Genomic DNA, 19,350 nt, shown 5'->3' on the forward strand with positions numbered 1-19,350 from the left:
GATGAAGAGGAGTAAAACGTAGAAAAGGGAAGAAGCCTAGTGGTTAAGGTACTGAACTAGTAATCCAAAGGTCGCTGGTTCAAGCCCCACTAATGCCAGGTTGCCACTGTTGGGCCCTTGAGCAAGGTCCTTAACCCTCAATTGCTTAGACAGTATGCTGTCACAGTACTGTAAGTCGCTTTTGATAAAAGCGTCTACTAAATGCCGAAAATAATAGTAGTAAACCAACTTATCAGAAAGTATTTGGACACCTGACCACAAGCATGTTGGACGTCTCATTTCAAAAACAAATAGTATTAACATAAAGTGACCTCTAGAACAGCAGCTACTCTTCTGAGACGGCTTCTCACAAGACTTTGAAGTATATCTGTGAGGATTTGTGTCCATTCAGTCAAAAGAGAATTGCAATTGATGTTCCAGTTCATTCCAGAGCTGTTCAGTAGGGCTGAGGTCAGGAGTTTCTTTAAATCAAGCTTTTCTTCATGTCTTTATAGAGCTTGCTTTGTACACAGGGGTGCAGTCATGCTAGATCAGGAAAGGACCTTCCCTAAACTGTTGCTGCAAATTTGCAGAACATAATTTTCTGTACATAATTGATTTGTTACAGCTGTTAGTAATTGTTATGGCTGAAACATGTGAATTAAAAAATTTGAAGGGATGTCCCAATACTTTTGTCTATATACACTGATCAGCCATAACATTAAAACCACCTCCTTGTTTCTACACCCACTAGTTATTTTTTCAGTTCCACTTACCATATAGGAGCACTTTGTAGTTCTACAATTACTGACTGTAGTCCATCTGTTTCTCTACATATTTTTTTACCCTGCTTTCACCCTGTTCTTCAGGGTGACACTGCAGTGACACTGACATGGTGGTGGTGTGTTAGTGTGTGTTGTGCTGGTATGAGTGGAGAGTTTTTAAACACCTCACTGTCACTGCTGGACTGAGAATAGTCCACCAACCAAAATTATCCAGCCAACAGCGCCCCGTGGGCTGCGTCCTGTGACCACTGATGAAGGTCTATGTTATGGTTGATCAGTGTAGTTTTCCAAGCTTCTTTCTGTTTATTTGGATTTATAGTTTGGTACTATGAGCAGGTGATAGCTGTTTGTAAAGCGGAGAGCAGCTGGACATCAAATGAAAGGATTAGTTGAGCTTAAGCTGAGGTTTTCTAATAGTGGACACTGTGTTCTTTAAAGGAAATTGGAAATCTTCCTTTTTTCAACTTCAGATGAAAAAAACAGACGTTCAGATACAAAAATTAAATATTTTTAATTTATTAAGAATCAGTTTTAACTAAAAAATCCAGGCTGCTGATTAATGTCAAATAAAAGTGAAGAAGAACCTAATAAATAAATAATACATTCAATAAATAAAGATCTATGACAAACACATGGAGAACATGCTCAACTCTACAGACAAAAACCGAAGGTGTCAATCAAACCCAAGTCCTCTGTATAACGAGGTCTGTGGTAGCTGGTGAACGTGCCCCGGGTTCCCAGCGAAACAGACGTTACAGAGCTCAGGAAACAAAGGCCTCTTATATCAGGCCTCCCAATTAGTGCTGATCACCCGCAGCTGTGGAGCTGACTATTTAAGCCAGCTCCACACAGCAGCGGGTGTCGCACCTTTGTTTGTTTTTGGTCTCTTGTGGCAGCTCGTCCACACTGTTTGTAGCCGTAGGTGGTACCCCTGGTGGCACTAGGCCATTAGGGTGCGTAAAACCGCAAGGTTTGAGGTAGTCAGGATTTTCTTTCTACTTCTTAGAACTAGTGTGGTGCGACGCCGCGCAGTCCTCGAACTGCTGTTTCTTTAAGCGCTAGCGGTTAGCATTAGCGGTTTCACTCAGCGCTGTCTATCAACGCTGGTAGTATCCTTGGTCTCAGAGCCATTAGTTAATCTGAACATTGGCTTCTCCAACCGCTGGGTGGCGACTCCGGAAAGCAAGCGGTAGTTACGCCAACATCCCTGGTTCGAATCCACAGTCTACAGCTGCCCAACTTTCTTATAGTTGCTGGGCAGTTTTCGTATTGCTGTTTCTTTAAACGCTAACATTAGCATTAGCAGTTTCACTCAGCGCTGTGTTTCAGCGCTGGTAGTAGCCCCGGTACGAATCCGCATTCGGTACCTGCCTAACTTTACTCGTTTGTTTTTTCTCTTGTTTCAGATCGGGGTGCTTCAGCTCCGCGACCCACAGCACGCCGATCAAGACCCGCGCTAGCCTACCGCTGTGCTGGGGCTAGCGCTCTGCGGAGGTTCCCTCCTCCACCTTCTCTTCGGAGCGCTTTGGGCGCTCGCGCGCTCCCTTTTTCTGCGCAGCTATAGCGCAGTGGTTACGCTCCCGGCAGTCACTCCTCAGACCCGGGTTCGCGTCCCGCTTTCTTAGTTTCGGTTTTGGCATTTTTCATTTAGCTGCGTTTGCAGTCCCCATCGGAGTTTCCGACTGCTTTTTGTTCTGTTTTATGTTAGCTGTTTACCTTTTCTGTTGTCCTTAATAAATTAATAAAATACCTTTTTATATAATTTTGCTTCTGCATTTGTGTCCCTTTCTTCCCACGTGACACTCTGGGTGTGTTTTTCTGTGTGCCACCCACACTACCAGCTGTGTGCCAATAGGGGTTCCCTTTAAGAGACATTAAAAAAAATATATATATATATATATGTCTATATATATATATATATATATAAGTCTATTACAGCATAATGACATCATGGCTGCTTTAACATGGGTCTTATTCTTTATGGCCAAAAGTATGTAGACACCCTTCATGATTGTTGGAGTTCCTGTCTCAAAATCATAGGTACTAATATGTCACCTCCTCTTTGCACCCACTTAATCAAAGCGACACTGGATGAGAAAGCCTGGCTTGCGATCGATGTTCCAATGCATCCCATTGTCGTTAATAGGGCTGTGGTCATGGTTCTCATGCCTCTCGAGTTCCTTCACATCAAACCGTGTCTTCATGGTAACATTCGAGTCATGTTAGACGTGGTGTCCAAATACTTTTGACCACACAGTGAATATTATAGTGAAAGACACGACTTTTAATTTTACAGAGTCGAAACATAGAACAGTTCTCCGGTGGTGATGCGGCGTACGAGTTCCTTCCATAGTAGTTCTCTCTCCATCTGCGCCCCCCTCATCACCCCCCGGTTCTCCAGAGCTCGGCGGGACAGGTACGGGATCACCTCGTTCACCGGGCCGTACGGAACGTACTTATATACCGGGAAACCGGCCTGACCTACACAAACACACACAAACAAACCTGTTATATAACTGTTACAATGATGAGCCAAAACATTAGAACCCAAAAAAGTGCATGTGACTGTTAGGGGTGTGTTACATTTTGGGCTGATGGTAGTTACTCGTAGTTTACATGATCAATGTGAGTGACTTATGGGCCAAATTTTTATGATCAACTATGATAAACTAGTTGAAGTGCACTATATGGACAAAAGTATTGGGACACCCCTTTATTTACATTTTCGGACTCAGGGGCCCAACAGTGGCAACCTGGCAGTGGTGGGGCTTGAACCAGCAACCTTTTGATTACTAGTCCAGAACCTTAACCACTAGGCTACAACTCCCCTTCAGAGTATTGAATTCATGTGTTTCAGCCACAACAGTTGCTAACAGGTGTAATCCAACAAGCTTTCTCCTAAATCCTTATGGACAGTTGTAGCCTAGTGGTTAAGGTACTGGACCAGTAATCCAAAGGTTGCTGGTTCAAGCCCCACTACTGCCAGGTTGCCACTGTTGGGCCCTTGAGCAAGGCCCTTATCCCTCAATTGCTTAGACTGTATACTGTAAGTCGCTTCGGACAAAAGCGTCTGCTAAATGCCGAAAATGTACATGTAAAATGGAAATTTTCTGGAACTAGATACCACAGGATCCATTCAGATGTCTTCTGGAGTCCATATCTGGACCGTTTCACACTGTATGTTGATAGAAATGATAGAAATAGCAACGTATGGTACGATCCTGTGGGCATAAAATCTACAGGGTGTAGGGTGGAGGAGTGTGAGATAGATGAAGGTCTTTAGATGTTAGAACCCTTATTTGCTAGGATCCAATCTCATAAACGAGTGGAAAACACAGAAGCCCAGAGGTGGACGGTGTTACCTGCATAACAGTGTGTGTGTGTGTGTATGTGTTGAAGATACCTAAAGGAAAGCTGATCTGGTCGCACATTCCCAGCAGCTGGCCAAAATAAACCTTCTTCTCAGTGGGTGCAAGTCCCATTTCATTCATCCTATAAACAAAAAAGCAACAATAAAGCTAGGATCACATCGTGAGACAAACGGTGCAAACACAATCCTGTTGAACCACAATCATTTTATACATCTGTACTCTCGAAGGGGTCGAAAATGCCTACAAATTAGTCTGAATCTGAACTGAATCTGTTTGCACTTTCATTAGACACGATACTCATGCGTCATAAACATGGTCGTACTGCCAAAAATGCATTGACTAGGCAAGATTTCCATTCATCTGCTTTGTCATGACAGACTGGAGATAAACACACTCAAGCTCTGAGCACAGAAGTATAGAAGTAGTCACACATCTGCTAGAGCATCCCACTTGCACTTTAACTGCATTCAACACAATTTGGAATAGCTTGGTGACAAAGCTGGTAGAGTGGGTGCCACACAACAACATGAGACCCGGAGACCCCAGGTTTGATTCTCATTTTTGGTCACTGTTTGTAATGAGCTTCTTCCAGGTACTTGGGTGTCAGGGCGGCACGGTGGCTAAGTGGGTAGCACTGTCACCTCACTGCAAGAAGGTCCTGGGTTCGATCCCTAGGTGGGGTGGTCCAGGTCCTTTCTGTGTGGAGTTTGCATGTTCTCCCCGTGTCTGCGTGGGTTTACTCCGGGTGCTCCGGTTTCCTTCTACAGTCCAAAAACATGAAGTTAAGGTTTATTGGAGTCACTAAATTGTCCATGATTGTGTTGGATATAACCTTGTGAACTGATGGATCTTGTGTGAAGATAAACTACCGTTTCCTGTCATGAATGTAACCAAAAGAGTAAAACATGGCGTTAAAATCCTAATAAACAAACAAACAAAATTCCACCTACCTAGAGGTGAACCCTGTTTAGTGTGCATTCAGTGAGTGTTTTTTGGGTGGCACTGAGGATATGAATTTAAATACTACATATTCGGACTCACCACCCACATTCACATACTGCTTTTGCATATCGGGGCAGTTGTAGCCTAGTGGTTAAGGTACAGGATTAATAATTGGAAGGTCACTGGTTCAAGCCCCACTGTTCCCCTGTTGCCACTGTTGGGCCCTTGAGCAAGACCCTTAACTTTTAATTGCTTAGACTGTATACTGTCACAGTACTGTAAGTTGTTTTGGATAAAAGCGACTCCTAAATGCTGAAAATGTAAATATAAGTATGCGATTTCGGACGCAGAGAGAGACAATCTAGAGTTTCTCCTTCTGCATATCCCGACTTGTTAAGAAGCGAGGGTCAGACAGCAGGGTCAGCCAATGTACACCAACCCCGGAGCTCAGAGGGTTAGAAGCGCCGCATGGCAGAGCCAGGATTCAGGCCTTCAACCTTTCAATTGATAGCCCAAAGCTCTACCCACTAGGCCACCATCGTCCCAGAGGTTTTATTAAACACCGGTGACTCTGTCAGTGACATGCGCTCTGGGAAATGGAGTGGAACCCTAAAGGAACCATCGCATCACGAGATTAGCACTCACCAGACGCTCCTGCACACTATAACCGCCTCGCCGGGTAGCATCTATCATCCGGCTTCATCCGGCTTATTTAGAAAATTCTTTGATCTAATAGCTGCCGCCGGTGATAAATCGCAGGATCTGATTGCTGAGACTCGGGCAGAACTACTTTACTCAGGGCACAGAACATTTCTTATTGGTGAAGAAAGTGTATGTGTGTGTGTGTGTGTTATACACTGCTGAGCCAAAACATAAGAATCATCTTCCAAAATGTGAACAGCATACTTCTGTTTATTAAAAACTTTCAATAATTTCCTTTGGGATAAATAAACTATCTGTCTGTCTGTCTGTCTGTCTGTCTGTCTGTCTGTCTGTCTATCTATCTATCTATCTATCTGTCTGTCTGTCTATTTATCTATCTATCTATCTATCTATCTGTCTGTCTGTCTGTCTGTCTGTCTGTCTGTCTGTCTGTCAGGAACAAATTAAATGTTGCCATTTGAGCCGGACACAGAGCAGTGGGATTCCTTCAGATGTCTTGTGGAGTCCATGGGTCTGTCTGAAATCCTGGTGAGCTGCCTGGCTGCCTACTGCCTACCTGATCAGCTGCCCATGTAGAGAGGATTCTAATAAGACATCAAACTTAAGGCAGATTATTTAGACACAAGTTACGTCACCACAGTTTTATCTTACTAAGCTTATTCAGTCAGATTGTCACTCAGAATTAAGGCGCCTCAGTAAGAGCATTTTAAGGCCTTTAAGAATTTAGACATGGCTTCTTCTCAGGAGTGTAGAATGATGTAAAATGTGTCTATGTAAAGAGATCACTAGGATCAGAGCTAATCCAAATGTGTATGTGTACCTCTGGATGGTGTGCTTCACTGTGTCGATATTGTGCGATGCCACCATCACACTGGTTCTTCCATTCCTCCCGATCTCCTCCAGTACGTAGTCCAAACATCTGCACAGAGTTAGCATTTTAAGCAAACTAGCTCCTCAATAGCTTAGACAATATACAGTCACAGTCCTGTAAGTCAATTTGGATATAAAAGTGTCTGCTAAATGCTGAAGATGTAAATGTAAACTACAGTATCCTGCACAGAGCCCTGGTCTTAACCTTACTTAACATCTTTGGGATGAATTGGAACAGCTATCGTGAGTGAGGCCTGCTCATCCAACATCATTGCCTGACCTTTTAAATTCCTGAAACACTCCAAAAGCTTCTGGAAAAACTCATTAGAGGATCAGAAACTGCAATCGGGGTGGAAAGGTGAGGGACAACTTCATATTAATGCCAGTGGTTGTATAATGTTATGTCCAACAAGTTCATAGTCTGGTGTCCACATACTTTTGACCATATAGTGCAAACCAGAATTAAGGATTTAACAGCACTGTTGTGACAGTAAAGTTATGCAGACCTGTGGTACATGTGGCTTGTGGATTCGTAGTCTGGGTTGATAGGATCTTCGTACCCGATCTCCTTCGCTCTGCTTCTCTCCTGGTTCATATACGCCCCTCTTACCAGTTTGGCACCAAAACACCAGCCCTCCCTCCTGGACAGCTCCACGTCCACACATACGTTCTCAAAGGCTTCCTGCAGGAACAGAATGTTCACAACTGCAATTCTTTTAAAAAATACTCTTTTTCATCATCTTTTGGCTGCTCCTGTACTGTTAGGTGTCACCACAGTGCCACATTTTGGTCCCCATATCTGACTTGGTTCAGTTTTACACCAGATGCCCTTCCTGACACAACCCTTCTTATTTTTAAGGATTTTGGACTGACACTAACAAGTCCACCATAAGACAGAGCTAACCACGTCTGTAAAGATGCCTGACCGGCTGATAGCCTAGTGAGATTCGAACCTTGGATCTAAGCAGTAGTTGACTGGCATATTTTACCACTGTGCCACCTGAGCACCCTTGGTAAGAATACACCACATGGCCAAAGGTACTGTTAGTGGATGTTCCTGCTAATTATTGAGTTCAGAGGGTTTAACAGGTGTATAAAATCAACTATACAAAAACATGCTTCCAACCCTATGCCAACAGTTTAGGGAAGGCTGTTTCCACCATGACTAAGTCTGGACAGAGCCCTGTGAGCCAGGCATTCTCATCTACATCCACATTCTCATCCTGTCCTCCCAAATGAATTAACTTTTGCCCCTCAAAAACACCCCAAAATCCACGAGAAGCCTTCGCAGAGGCATAAATGTGGTTTTAGCCAGAAAACGGTGTCCAAGTTCAAGTTTATGGACATGCTCTTGAGGGGAAGGTCATCCACATACTTTGGCTGTATAGTAGAAAGATGCTTTTGCCCAAATTGTGCACCCCTTTTGTTAATTACATGACAGTGTAGCTGTAAATGTATTTATTTATTGGGATTTTAATGCCATGTTTAACGTCATTTTATGCCACGATAGGTATTATGATTCTGTCTGCTTATTTTATCTTGTATTTATATTTTGTGCCCATTTTATAGTTTCATTATATAGTTTCTTTATGCATTTTCTCCCCTTTTTCTCCCTTTAGCACGTCCAATTGCCCGATTGCATCATGCTTTCTCTCCACCAATACCGATCCCTGCTCTGATTGAGGAGAACGAAGCAAACCCACACCCCCTCCGACATGTGGGCAGCAGCCGTATGCATCTCATCACCTGCACTTTGACAAGTGCAGTGCAGCTCAGCGTTGTGTACGGAGAGACACACCCTGAGAGCACTCTTTTCTCATCTCTGTGCAGGCGCCATCAATCAGCCAGCAGAGGCCATAATTGCACCAGTCATGAGAGAGAGAGACCCCATCCGGCTTAGTCCCGCCCATATGAACAACAGGCCAATCTTTGTTCATGTGGCCGCTCAGCCTCAGACGGCAGGCAGAGCTGAGATTCGATACGATGTATTCGAGATCCCAGCTCTGGTTCCAGTGTGTGTTTTTACTGCTGTGCCACCTGAGCGGCTTCTTGTGTTGTCTTGTGTAAGAATTTCTTTTATGGTTTCAGGCGTGTGTACTTGTCTTTCTTTAATGTATATGTGCCATTTTATTAGGATATGATGCTGTATCGTAATAGGTGGTAAAGCTTTAAATAAAGACTATATGCTTACCATTTAGTATAGCAGAATGAGACAACTAACAGAGTTTCAAAGAGGTCAAGTAGGGGGTTCGTAAATACATCAAATCAACAATAGTACATAACTGAATGACCCATCATTATATGCTTATAAGTAATAGGTCCATTTTTATCAGATTTTATACATCTGGAAGGATTTATGCTTGATGAAATATTGTACAGTGGTTGATATGTAATAATGGGACCAGGTGCACCCTATGGTGCAAATATTCTTTGCTAAAGTTCCTTAATTTCAGGATGTTTATATAATGTATTATTTAAGTCAGGGGTTTTCAAACCCTGGGTGGGTCACAAGCCAAAAAAAATGGGTTGAAGATAAAAATAATAGTAGTTAAATGAACTCCTTTTAACAGGCACATAAACACATAATGAACTTCCCTCCACACATGCCCCCTTGTGGAGGATTTATGTTACATCGTAAACCACAGTGGGACCAGATTGCCACCATTTATATTAATTAATTATATTTATTTTTGTGTTTTGTTTTGATGCATCATTTGTGTTGCCTGGGTCACAGTAAAAATCATGGACAAAAGTATGTCGCTTGGAAAAAATATGAAAAGCCCTGATTTAAGTTATTCAAGCATGGTGATGGACCTGCGAATGACCTTAAGCACCCTCCACAGCCTTCTCAAACACCACATACTTGTATTATAGAACCATTACTGAAGCACAGACTGCAGAGTAGATCTCATTTTCCTTCAGTCCTCATAGATTACATCTACAAATGAAGCCCCAGACTATATTAGCCTATTCATATTAATATATTGTTCTTTATTTTCACCCGTGTGTGTGTGTGTGCTGGTGAGTGAATGTCAGTGGGTGTGTGATTAACCTTGAGATAACACTGGTAGGTGTTGAAGATGACAGGTCTGTCTCTGTTGAAAATGCGCATCATCTTCAGAGTCAGGCGGCTGATGGCGGGTTGGAAATAGGTCTGCTCTGCGTCCACCATCAACCTCACGCCGTTCTCCACCGCGTGCTAAGCAACACATTTAACACAATTAAACAGACGCTGATATGTTTTATCCGAGGCGGCAATGCAAGTAATCAAGAAAAATGGGCTCGGGGGAATAACAGTGGCAACTTGGCAGTGATGGGGCTTAAACTGTGACCTTCTGATCAATAGTTCAGCACCTTGGCAGAATCACCACCGCCTCTCCATAAAACATCAGCAGACGCTTTTATCCAAAACGACTTACAGTACCGTGACAGTATATTGTTCAAGCAATTGAGGGTTAAGGGCCTTGCTCAAGGGCCCAACAGCAACAACCTGGAAGTGGTGGGGATTGAACCAGTGACCTTTCAATTACTAGCCCAGTATCTTAACCACTAGGCTACAACTGCCCTCACATCTGGACTCACTTTACCCCTTTTAATTTGCTTACAGGTGTAATAAATCAATTCCACAATGAAAATGATATGCATTGCAGCAACGGTTTAGGGAAGATCCTTTCCTGTTCCAGCATGACTGTGCCCCTTATCACACAAAGCAAGCTCTATAAAGACAAAAAGGAAAGCTTGAACACTCACTGTCCATTTTATCAGCTCCACTTACCATATAGGAGCACTTAGTAGTTCTACAATTACTGACTGTAGTCCATGTGTTTCTCTACATACTTTTTAACCTGCTTTCACCCTGTTCTTCAATGGTCAGGACCACCACAGAGCAGGTATTATTTAGGTGGTGGATCATTCTCAGCACTGCAGTGACACTGACATGGTGGTGGTGTGTTAGTGTGTGTTGTGCTGGTATGAGTGGATCTGACACAGCAGCGCTGCTGGAGTTTTTAAACACCTCACTGTCACTGCTGGACTGAAAATAGTCCACCAACAAAAAATATCCAGCCAACAGTGCCCCGTGGGCAGCATTCTGTGACCACTGATGAAGGTCTAAAACATGACCAACTCAAACAGCAGCAATAGACGAGCGATCGTCTCTGACTTTACATCTACAAGGTGGACCAACTAGGTAGGAGTGTCTAATAGAGTGGACAGTAAGTGGACACGGTGTTTAAAAACTCCAGCAGCGCTGCTGTGTCTGATCCACTCATACCAGCACAACACACACTAACACACCACCACCATGTCAGTGTCACTGCAGTGCTGAGAGTGATCCACCACCTAATGAAAACCTGCTCTGTGGGGGTCCTGACCATTGAAAAACAGGGTGAAAGGTATGTAGAGAAATACACAAAGTGCTTCTATATGGTAAGTGGAGCTGATGAAATGGACAGTGAGTGTAGAAACAAGGAGGTGGTTTTAATGTTATGGTTGATCGGTGTATACCATTATAAGATAATAGGATTTGTCATTCTTTTATTAATGTACTGTAGATTTCTGACCCCAAAGGAACATAAAGGTTAAGTAACCATGTAAAGAACAGTTATTTTACATCTTGTTAAAGCCAGTCTAACGACAAGATGGGTTTAGCTGCAGGTCTGCAAGCACTTTAAAAGGAAATGCAATTAATTTCTGAAATGCCATCGACTGGTTCATTTTTAATCATTTTGTACATTATTAATTGATTTCTCCTAGTAAATTAAAATTGGCTCCTGGATAATGCAGTCGCTGTGACCTTGTGTTCAGAACCCGCTCTGTAATCCTCGCCGCGCACAGGCCGAGAGGTAACTACTCCTGACCTCCCGCTGACTTGTAATAACAGACCGCCCTGACCCTGTGGCCATTGTTCCCTTGTTCCCCAGCAAATCAGCCTGGCTGCCGAACCACCGGAGCAGAACCTGTTGACCTATAACAAGCATGAAGGGGCTGTGTAAAACCCTTAAGCGGTTGAAAAACACAGCTTTCTTCCCCGAGACTCACTATAGCCAGTACATCGAGTCTCTGGAGCATCCTCTTCATCTGCTTCTCCTCTTCCTCTGTAAATTTCCTCAGAAGAGGCTCCAACTGGCCTGTCTGTTTTATCCAGGGAGAGAAAAATGGAACTTAAAGATCAAGTCAAGGTTATAACTGGTAAAACACAGAAAATCGGCACCTCTGGTAAAAATGGGTTAGAAATGGTCAGTTAGCTCAACAACTAATAATATTAAATAAATAAAAGTTGTAATTAAATGAACAACCCCAAATCAGAAAATGTTGGGGCAGTATATAAAATGCAGATAAAATAAAGAAGCTGACAGAGAAATTTTAACTTTGAATCTGACATTTGTATGAAGTCGAGCGCCTCTGCTGGACAATTTTGGAACTTGCTGGATGAGGAAAAATATCCAAACGTATGAAAATGTGCCACATATTTCACAGCATTTTTGGATCAACCTACCTGTGTAAATCAGCCTTTTTCCACATGAAAATAATTAAGTCTAAATATCGGCCCACGTTTACTGATGAACACTTGGAAGCTGCTTGAGAATTGGCATCAGCAGCTACTGTCCAGACTACATAAATCTGACTGACACCATTCGAGAGCAAATCATCAGAATAAGGTCAGTGTGATTTTTCAGTCACTTGCCCTGTAATGCTGAATGTCGATATTGGAACTGAAGCGCATTTAAAAGTTGATCACAATGACCAGTCGACTAAAAATCGTAGATCTCAAGCCACGAAAATATGGGCAGGGGTGCTAGAGTATAAATATGAGACAACACATACAGTAGGTCACGTCCTCTTAGTCATAATGTCACGAATGCAGCCTTTCTGTGCTCCCTGAGCATGTGGAGTTTGTCCCTGGGAGAGCTCACAGTCTTGAGCCAACGCCCCTTTTTTGTGATTGGTCTTCTGCTGATTGGGTGCACCCATATAAGGAGGCATATGACCTTGCGCTTGTCATGTTGGTTTGGTATCTTTTGATTTAATTTGGTTTGGTTTGTTATGCTATGCTCTTGTTAGTCAGTCCATCCGTCCGTCCGTCCATCAGTCCATGCTCTTATCTAGTCTATGCTCTTGTTCATGTTTTGTCTTAGTCTAATTCTTGTTTAGCTTAGGGTTCAGGTTTATGTTCATGTGTTTAGATTAGCTTAGCATTTAGCTTAGTATGTTTAGCATTGTGTGGACTTGTGTTCATTTGTCTTGTTTTGTTATTATTAAACATTTTGTTAATAACATCTCTGCGTGTGTGTCCGCCCCCTTGCTCTGTCCTAGCCCAGCGTTACAGATAATTTGGCACCAGGTATAAAAATATTTGCATACCTCAACAAAGCACAGAGGCAACAATGGGATGGACAAGTCATACTATTGTTTTAACTTTTGTTCTTCGTTCTATGGTGCATCCCTTCGTTGTGCCACCCTATTAAAATATATTCACATTTTTCATTCTGATTACCTGACAAAGACTTCTTGTAATTTCATGACAGCAGGTAGCAGTAAGCGTATGCATTAAAAACGCAGGGTGGTCTGGTGGTCTACCTTAAATTTAATTACTGTCAAACTGTCAAAGAGCTTCTCTGGGCTTGTGATGGCCAGTAAATGGCAAAATAAATAAATAAATTTGATAATTCTCTTTATTTCAGCCCCACTTAAGATATCGGTGTCTTGCTGGCACATACTTTGAGGTTGGGGACCACTAGAAGATCGGATATCTTCGTTCTCTCATCGATCAGACTGTACCAGTCCAGCATGTCGATGGTTCTTATATGAGAGAAAAGATACAAATTCAGCCTCAATATTTGTGTGTACAGTAAAAAGCACTTCAGGATATCGTACACATCATAAGAACTGATGAGAAATCAGATCCACTAATAACTAACAGTCTTTAGTCTGTGACTTACCAACAGGTAACACTGTCAAACTGTTCTATCACATTTACTTACTCATTTATCTTTTATGAATCCTTTTATTCTGCACCAGGTCCCGGAATCAGCAGGCTCATGTCAGGAATACACTCTTTTGCCATGGCGCCAGACAATCGCAGGATATAATTTTACATTTACTCACTCAATCATTCACTCACATCCATCTTGGACATGTTTTTGGATGAAGGAAGTTAATCAGAGCAGAGAAGAGTGGAGAAATCAACCAGTATTAGACAGCAGAGGATAACACAACTACAGCTAACAGCTACTACACTGTGACTTGGTTATATGAACATGTTATTCAACAAGCTATCGTTTAAAATATTAACTTATTTACATTAAATTATGTACCACTTTACTGAGGTAAGTCTGACCGTTCCGATGCTAACGGAGAGGAAAATATCCTTCTTACCGTATGTTTACTTTAAAGAATTGGCATTCCTAGTTGTTCTTTTTTATCCAGCCACAAACTGCTTCAAACTTTCCTTATTCGCTTTAAATGGTGTTTTATTATGTCATAACATTGCCACCATTAATCCATTATGCCGGTGTTCTGTCAATTTGTCCTACCTTATCGAAATGTCCTACCATAGCAAATTTATAGATATAGTAAATATTTGTACGTTTTATCGAATTATGCTTATTAAAACTAGTCTACAGGCAGCACATCACGATAGATCTGTATCTTATTATATACTATAGGTAGCACATCTCAATAGGTCTATATCCATCTGTTGGCTCAGGGGATAGTACTGTCGCCTCACAGCAAGAAGGTCAGGGGTTCAGTCCCCAAGTGGGGCGGTCCAGGTCCTCCCACAGTCCAAGGACGTACAGTCAGGTGAATTAGAGATACAAAATTGTCCATGACTGTGTTTGACATTAAAGACTTACACTGATGAATCTTGAGTAGCCAGTAACTACCTGTCCTGTGATTAATGTAACCAAAGTGTGTAAAACACGTTAAAATCCTGATAAATAAATATATCTTATCATAAACTATAGGAAGCACATCTCAATAGATGCCTATCTTATTATAAGTAGTGGTAGCACATTTTGATAGATCTGTATGTTATCATACACTATAGGCAGCACATCTCGATAGATCTATATGTTATTATAGCACAAAATTAAATGTGTTTCCCTAAACGAGTTGAAACAGATGTGTGCATGCTCAGTAGGGCATCTCGATTGGTAGGATAAATCAACAGAATTATGTTTTTGTGATTGATGACGTGACGGTTTAATCGCAGGTCTGTCATTTTATATAATCTTATGATATAATTTGACACTGAATACACATGCCAGCCCCAGTGTGTCATATTACACCGGACAAGATATTTGTAAATGATTTCATATAACGTGACAGGTAATGAACTTCTAAATGTGTTAAAATCGCAAACCACACTAGGAAGAGGCTTGGGTAGAAATTATGGGTGGGTCCTTCAGCTTTTGCATTACCTGAGCAGACCTCCATACCCAACCAATCAGAGTTTAGTCCTCATTATTGCAGGAACAACAAGCAGCTGGGTGTCATTAACAAAAGCTTTCTTTATCTCTCTGAGGTTGACAGTTTAGTTTGGTTGTACCTTGCTGGTGGGCTGATAGGTGGTAGCTGGCATTTGCAACCCAACAAAGTTAAAAGATTGGAGACTATTATTATGTAGATTATTCTAAATAGGTTTCAGTATTTAGCTGATACAGTGATGTTTAAACCGGCAGTTACAGTAGAAATGTACTTTTCTGTGACACTTTGTAAGATAGACTTTGGACCTGAAAGATTAAAATCACTCTCCATTTGCTGTACTGACCAAATTACTGTACAAATTAGCCCGCACTTGGTACTTGGCACTGGGGCTTTAGTTTGCCTCGCGTTTAATCATCATTTTGCCATGGTGATGGTGGACGCTGGCGCATTTGGCTGCCGCTACCGTTACCGTATTTTACCGTATTTTATTGTATTTTTATCGTTTTTCGTTTTCATCTTTTTACACACCTTGTGGATCTATTTCTTTTATGTTACTTTTGATACTTTTATTTGTGCTTTTGATACTTTTTGTTCTTTCTACTGTACATCGCGTCTGCGGCCGGTGGTGAACGGTGGATGAGTTTTCCTGGGATCGGCACGATGTTGAACTATTCCGTTGACCAGCTGATGAAGTTCAACAACTGCACTACTCCATCGTGTATTTCAGTCATCAAACAGCTTGGACTCCTTCGCCGGCCTCGTTATATTCACAGGGGCTCCCGGAGAAAGCTTGTTTATCTTCGAAACGGTAACGCTATTCCATCCTTCTGGTCAGCCGTGCGCACTGTCGCTCCGCAAACACGTCATCAGAGCGCTGCTGCCTTGCACACCAGTAGCGGTGTAGTCTCCATGACAACGCTGTCCACGGAGTGGGATGGGAAACGCGGAGTGGACTTAGCAAATCTCCGTTCTCTTCCTCGTTCCTCACAGCCAACTACACAACAATACCACTTGAAAATGGCATTGCTTAATGTTCGTTCACTCAACACAAAAAGTACTGTACTCAGTGAATTTATATCTGACAGTGAACTAGACTTTTTCTGTCTCACTGAAACTTGGCATAAACCCTTGGATTATTTTACGTTAAATCAGACCACGCCAATGGGATACTCGTATATTGATGAACCTCGTATGGAAGGGCGAGGTGGTGGTGTTGCTGCAGTCTATAGGGATGATATTAAAATAACCACTTTGTCTTTTCCTGCTGCTCTTTCTTTTGAACACCTGGCTTTCAAGTTGTCAGGGCCTACTCCTCTGGTCACTGCTGTAGTTTATCGTCCGCCAAAGCCAAACGCTTCCTTTCTCTCTGATTTTTCAGATTTTTTAACCCAGCTTAGTGCCCTCTCATCCTCTGTACTGCTTATGGGTGATTTTAACATCCATATTGATGACAACAACTGTAAATTTGCCAGGGAATTTTTGGAATTGTTACAGTGTTTTAATTTCACACAACATATACATTTTCCAACTCATAAAAAAGGTCATACTCTTGACCTTGTCTGCTCTACTGGTGTCCTAGTTCATCAGCCGTCCAGCCATGACCTTACTGTCTCTGATCATTTGACAATCATCATGGACATTGAGGTCACTAGGCCCATCACTAGAGCTAAACGTAAAATATCCTTCAGGAATCTTCAATATATCTCTCCCTCTGCTTTCTCAGATTCTCTTGTTAAAAAGATGTCTGTCTGTCCTGTACTGTCTAGTAATTCATCTGACCTTGTCGATTACTATAATGACATACTCGCCTCATGTCTTGATGAGCTGGCTCCTTTGAGAACCAAATTTGTTTCATTTAGTCATTCCGCACCATGGTACACAATTGAGCTTCACCAAATGAAATCCCGTAAACGCCAGCTTGAAAGACTTTATAAGAAAACCGGTCTAACAGTACATTATCAGATTTATTCTGATTATCTTCAACATTACAAAGACGCTCTTACGGAAGCCCGATCCACTTACTATTCCGAACTCATACATGCTGGATCAACAAATCCTAAGACTCTCTTTTCCACAATAAATAAACTTCTCAAACCAATTGACAATACTACCAATTCCTTTACAGTTGACAAGTGTAACTCTTACCTCTCATTTTTTCAAACAAAAGTTGAGAATATCCACAATTTTCTGACAGTTTCCCCTGTCATCTCTGTTTCTCCGCCTATCTCATCTCAATTTATTACCCAGCCTCTGTCTCAGTTCTCACCTGTGTCTCTTTTGGACCTATCTGAGATCTTAACAGGGATGCGAAGCTCCACTTGTGTTTTGGATCCTGCTCCATCAAAACTTGTTAAGGGTTGTTTTCCAGTTATCTCATCACTTATCACAGAGATAATCAATTCCTCTCTTAGTTCTGGCTCAGTCCCTCAATCACTCAAATTGGCTGCTGTTACTCCCATACTTAAAAAACCTGGACTTGACTCTAACATTATGAGTAACTTTCGGCCCATTTCCAATCTTCCATTTCTGTCGAAAATACTGGAACGTGTTGTTGCCTCACAGCTCAAAGATCACCTAAATTCCAATAATCTATTTGAATCATTTCAGTCTGGTTTCCGCCCCCAGCACAGCACTGAGTCAGCCCTCCTCAAAGTCACAAATGACCTTCTTCTTTCCTCAGACTCTGGACAAATTAATATTCTCGTCCTCCTTGATCTTACTGCAGCTTTTGACACCATTAATCACTCCATTCTTCTGTCCCGCCTTGAATCCTCTGTCAACATCACTGGTACTGCCCTTTTGTGGTTAAGGTCATATCTCATAAACAGACAACAGTTTGTTAATATCAACAATTGTAGTTCTGCCATTGCTCCACTGTCCCAAGGCGTTCCCCAAGGCTCAGTGTTAGGTCCCCTTTTGTTTATTCTTTATATGCTCCCCCTTGGTGACATCATACGTCGGCATGGTTTACATTTCCACTGCTATGCTGATGATATTCAGCTTTACATCTCCTCCAAATCCATTAATACTGAACTTCACTCCACTCTGACAAATTGCATCACTGAAATGAAATTGTGGATGAAAGCTAATTTCCTCAAATTAAACTGTGAAAAATCAGATATGATCATCGTAGGTCCTACAACCCTGGCAAAAACCACAAAAAATTTTCAAATTACCATTGATAATGACACTTTGTCTCCGTCTTCTAACATCCGAAATCTTGGTGTAATTTTTGATAGCAACCTCTCTTTTGACCGCCATGTAAATCACATCACCAAAACTGCTTTCTTTCATCTAAAAAACATAGCACGTCTACGTCCATCACTCTCCTTTTCTGCCGCCGAAACCTTGATTCATGCTTTTATTACATCCAGAATTGATTATTGCAATAGCATCCTTTATGGTACATCTAACAAAATCCTAAAAAAACTTCAGTATATCCAGAATTCAGCTGCTCGCCTCCTTACTCATACTCGCTCCCGTGATCATATTACACCTGTTCTCCAAAAACTTCATTGGCTTCCCGTTGCTCAACGCATTCAATTCAAAATTCTTCTATTCACTCACAAAGCTCTCCATAATCAGGCCCCATCCTACCTCACCGACCTGCTCCATCAGCACATTCCCTCCCGTAGCCTTCGCTCTTCTGAGGCTAACCTACTGTCCATACCCTCTAGGACCAAGCACCGGACCTGGGGTGACAGGGCCTTTTCCATAGCTGCTCCATCTTTATGGAATGCTCTCCCCAAACACCTACGAGATTGTCCTGACCTGTCCAAATTCAAGTCACTTCTCAAAACTCATCTATTCAGAGTGGCATTTAACTTGTAACAACACAAAATAAATGCTTTTATTTTTGCTATTCTTTTTAATAGTTTTTATACTTAGATCACGACAGAAATGTGAAGTCCTAGATCCTAAAACTTGTAAAGTTTTCAGTTTCCTGATTGCATGTAAATCTGTCCTGTTTCTGTCTAATTTTAAGAAATTGTTCTATATTTGTTGTTCTCTCTCATAATTTAGCTAATTTTTAATGAACTGTCTTATGCTGCTCTCTTTGTTTTTATCTTAATTATTCTTGATGTTGATGTACTATTTTGATTTTGTACTATGATTTGTATGGTGTATGTACGTATTTGTTTTGATTATTTGTCTTATGTAAAGCGTCTTTGAGTATCTTGAAAAGCGCTATATAAATAAAATGTATTATTATTATTATTATTATTTTCAAGTTTCAGAAGTGCAATTCACTCCTTCAATTAGCTCTGAATATATGCGCTGTTTTACACATAAAATTTGCATTCACTGCC

The 19,350-nt window shown here is 41.7% G+C and overlaps 1 protein-coding gene across 1 annotated transcript in view; it reads right to left on the reverse strand.

The window, feature by feature from the left end:
* Positions 1-3,027: 3,027 nt before the first annotated feature.
* The window catches only part of prodhb (proline dehydrogenase (oxidase) 1b), a 31,892-nt gene continuing 15,569 nt past the window's right edge, over positions 3,028-19,350 (reverse strand). The window contains exons 7-13 of the mRNA XM_063017907.1: positions 13,330-13,411; positions 11,651-11,743; positions 9,663-9,809; positions 7,117-7,292; positions 6,561-6,659; positions 4,168-4,256; positions 3,028-3,245 (exon numbers count right to left, since the gene is read on the reverse strand). Of these exons, the coding sequence (XP_062873977.1) occupies positions 3,055-3,245; positions 4,168-4,256; positions 6,561-6,659; positions 7,117-7,292; positions 9,663-9,809; positions 11,651-11,743; positions 13,330-13,411 (877 nt within the window). The 3' untranslated portion in view covers positions 3,028-3,054. The remainder of the gene's footprint in view (positions 3,246-4,167; positions 4,257-6,560; positions 6,660-7,116; positions 7,293-9,662; positions 9,810-11,650; positions 11,744-13,329; positions 13,412-19,350) is intronic.

This window comes from Trichomycterus rosablanca, chromosome 21 (assembly GCF_030014385.1).
Source record: "Trichomycterus rosablanca isolate fTriRos1 chromosome 21, fTriRos1.hap1, whole genome shotgun sequence".
Classification (NCBI taxonomy): domain Eukaryota; kingdom Metazoa; phylum Chordata; class Actinopteri; order Siluriformes; family Trichomycteridae; genus Trichomycterus; species Trichomycterus rosablanca.